Source organism: Morone saxatilis, unplaced genomic scaffold (assembly GCF_004916995.1).
Source record: "Morone saxatilis isolate NCDOM2014 unplaced genomic scaffold, NCSU_SB_2.0 Contig2, whole genome shotgun sequence".
In the NCBI taxonomy this organism is placed as follows: Eukaryota; Metazoa; Chordata; class Actinopteri; family Moronidae; genus Morone; species Morone saxatilis.
The window spans coordinates 790,991-793,753 of record NW_023339762.1 but is presented as its reverse complement, the minus strand read 5'-3'; the positions used below and the strand labels follow the sequence as shown (position 1 = coordinate 793,753).

The 2,763-nt window shown below is 41.5% G+C and overlaps 1 protein-coding gene across 1 annotated transcript; it reads left to right on the top strand.

The window, feature by feature from the left end:
* Positions 1-463: 463 nt before the first annotated feature.
* dnajc24 (DnaJ (Hsp40) homolog, subfamily C, member 24) lies at positions 464-2,757 on the top strand (the record flags this gene model as incomplete). Its single annotated transcript, XM_035664365.1, is given in 2 exon segments — positions 464-532; positions 1,548-2,757. Coding segments are annotated over 2 exon segments (278 nt in total), but the record flags the coding sequence as incomplete, so codon positions are not given.
* Between the last annotated feature and the right edge of the window lie 6 nt (positions 2,758-2,763).

Below are 2,763 nucleotides of genomic sequence, written 5' to 3'. Positions count from 1 at the left end.
ATTAATAATGTGTTTGTCTTGATTTCAACCTACAAGAGCTGCCACAACGGCTTCCAGTCAAGTAAACAAACCAACCGGTCGGCTACAGCTACAGCCAGTGGCAACAGAAGCCGTCCGTGGCAGCTCTTGTACCAAAGAATTAATTAATAATGTGTTCGTCTTGACTTCAAACTAATACGCTGCCACGAACGGCTTCCGTAGCATGCTGGCCGTAGCTGTAGCCGACCGGTAAGTGACGGAAGCCGTTTGTTGAAATTTAAACCATGCTGAATTTATCAAGACAACAGGCAAACATGGAGGAAGTGTTGAGTTTGCATCACAACAACACACACACAAAAAAAACAGGATTAAAGCAGATACAATATAAAATAAAATAAAAATAAGTGGCCTTGCCTAAAAAATACTTTTGTGCTTGTCTTCCTTCTACTACTATTAAAATAATGATGCACTGATACTTCTCCAGCGCGGGAACTGAAACAGGATTGGCCAGTGGATTCTACGGTCTATCTGAGGGACATGACCTGGGACCAGGGTAAGTACACACCATGTATAATGAACACATACTCAGCTAAAATAACAGTAGTAGGAACGCTAAGATGTTTCAAATCTCACACAGAGAGTCAGTTATTTCTACTCTAAAGTGATGTACTCTGTACCAGAAAATGTGCTCTGGTTTAAACAGTGAAGAAAAAAATCTTCTGGCTCTGTCGTTAGTCTCTCCCATCATTCTAACCATTTCCACGGCATTAAGGTATGTCTGTTGGTGTTAATTTTAAGTTCTGTCTTCACTACAGTCCAACTTATTACAATTTTTCAACGTGGTTTTACAAAGTGAAAGCATTAATTCATCTACTACCTTAAGTTTAAACTATGTTTAAACTTAAACCTGTTGGAGCAACAGGCCTTAGGTGTTTATTTCAGTCATTCTCATACCTGCTGGATCCCAATGATAGATCAATCTGTTTGTAACTGTAGGATGAACCCTTTCCTCTAGTACCACCTTCAGGACTCACAGCATTTATTTATATTTATATTGTTTATATGTTTACAAATGTCTTTTATTTGAAATGGTATGAATAGTATGAATCCACCTGGCCTGAACGCAAACAACCAAACACAGCCGAAAAAGATACAGATGAAAGGAAGATTCTTTGTTGTTCAGTCTCATTCCCAGAGTCCCAAAGCGTCGGTATTTGATGACCTGGAAATGAGACTCAACAATCAACTATCTTCCTCAGTTCTGATTGGTTGTTTTCATTCAGGCCCGTGGGATCCTTGCAAATGCCATTAGGAGAACTAGAAGGAGCCAGAGGAACCTGATTGTTTCGCAGAGTATCTGTCTCATGTACTACTGTCAAGATATAGAAAATAACTTTTTTTATAAAAGTTACCTACTCCAGCTTTATTTTTTATTATACGTTTTTAGTTACTGTGCGTCACTTTTCAAAGCCATTAAATATCATAATATCAACACATGTTCATTTTCACTATCTGATTAAGGCCAGTAAATCCATCTAAAATTGTGTGTGTGTGTGTGTGTGTTTCAGATGAGTGTGTGTATACATATAGCTGTCGCTGTGGAGGAGGATTCAGCGTCTCAGAGGAGGAGGTGGAGGAGGAGACACAGAGAAGGCAGCAGGATTATGAAGAGGAAGATGAGCACAGAGGAGTGATTGTTTGCTGTGATACCTGTTCCCTCAGTGTGTACGTCACATGGTCATTACACACAACCAGTCAAATGTTAAAATGCCAGTAATAATTATTTGGAAACCTTTAACTGTAGCTCTTTAATGGAGGCAGGTGTCTGAGACTCAAAATGTGAGCACAAGAATCTTGAACTGGATTCTGAATTTGATGGGAGGCCAGAGTAAAGAAGTCAGTGTTCCATGAGACCTTTTGGAGGAACTGGTCAGAAGCTTGGCAGCTGTATTTTGGACCACAGTTCAGGGATGTGTTGCTGAGGCAGGTGAAGAGGGGATTGCATTAGTGGGTGGAAATAAACATGAATAATCAACTCCATCTCAGCTAGGGACACAATGGGCCTGAGTTTAGCAATGTTCCTCAGCTGCTAGAAACAGGAGCCAACCAAATGATGAACATGCTGATGAACAAGACTCGAAGGCTGCTCTACAGAACGTTCTCTCAGCATCTCCATCACTTCTGTTTAGGTGCCCACATAGCACAGCACCAATAAAAGGGCTGACGGAGAGCAGACTGTGTGTGTATGGAACAGTTTGTATGTTGAATGTGAAGGTGAATGTTGCTTAGCCATCCTTCCCTGTGTAAACAGTGGTTTATCAGCAGTGGTACCACACCTCTTACCGGAGACCTGTTCTTTAGCTATGGGCTGATTAATCCAATGATCCAGTTCATTCTCATCCATCTTAAATGATGTTTTATTAAATCAGTGTTTCTCAAATGAGGCTACATGTACCCCCACGGCAGCGGTTCCCAACTAGTGGACCCCCACTAGGGTTTGCCAAAGCTTTGGGGGGTTGCAAGGCCTTGTTGATTTTAAGGGTTTTTATTGCCTTCATGATAGTGAAAGCTGAAGACAGATGTGAAAGGGGGGCAGAGAGAGGGAATGACACGCAGCAGAGAGCCGCAGGTCGGATTCGAACCCTGGGCCGCTGCAGCAAGGATACTATAGCCTAATAAAACAATGGCCAAACATCAGGGAGAAGAAAACCCTGGTTTTATCAAGAAAGAACCTTATTAAGTAGTGATAGACAGATACGGATTTTTTAGGGCCGATGCTGATAC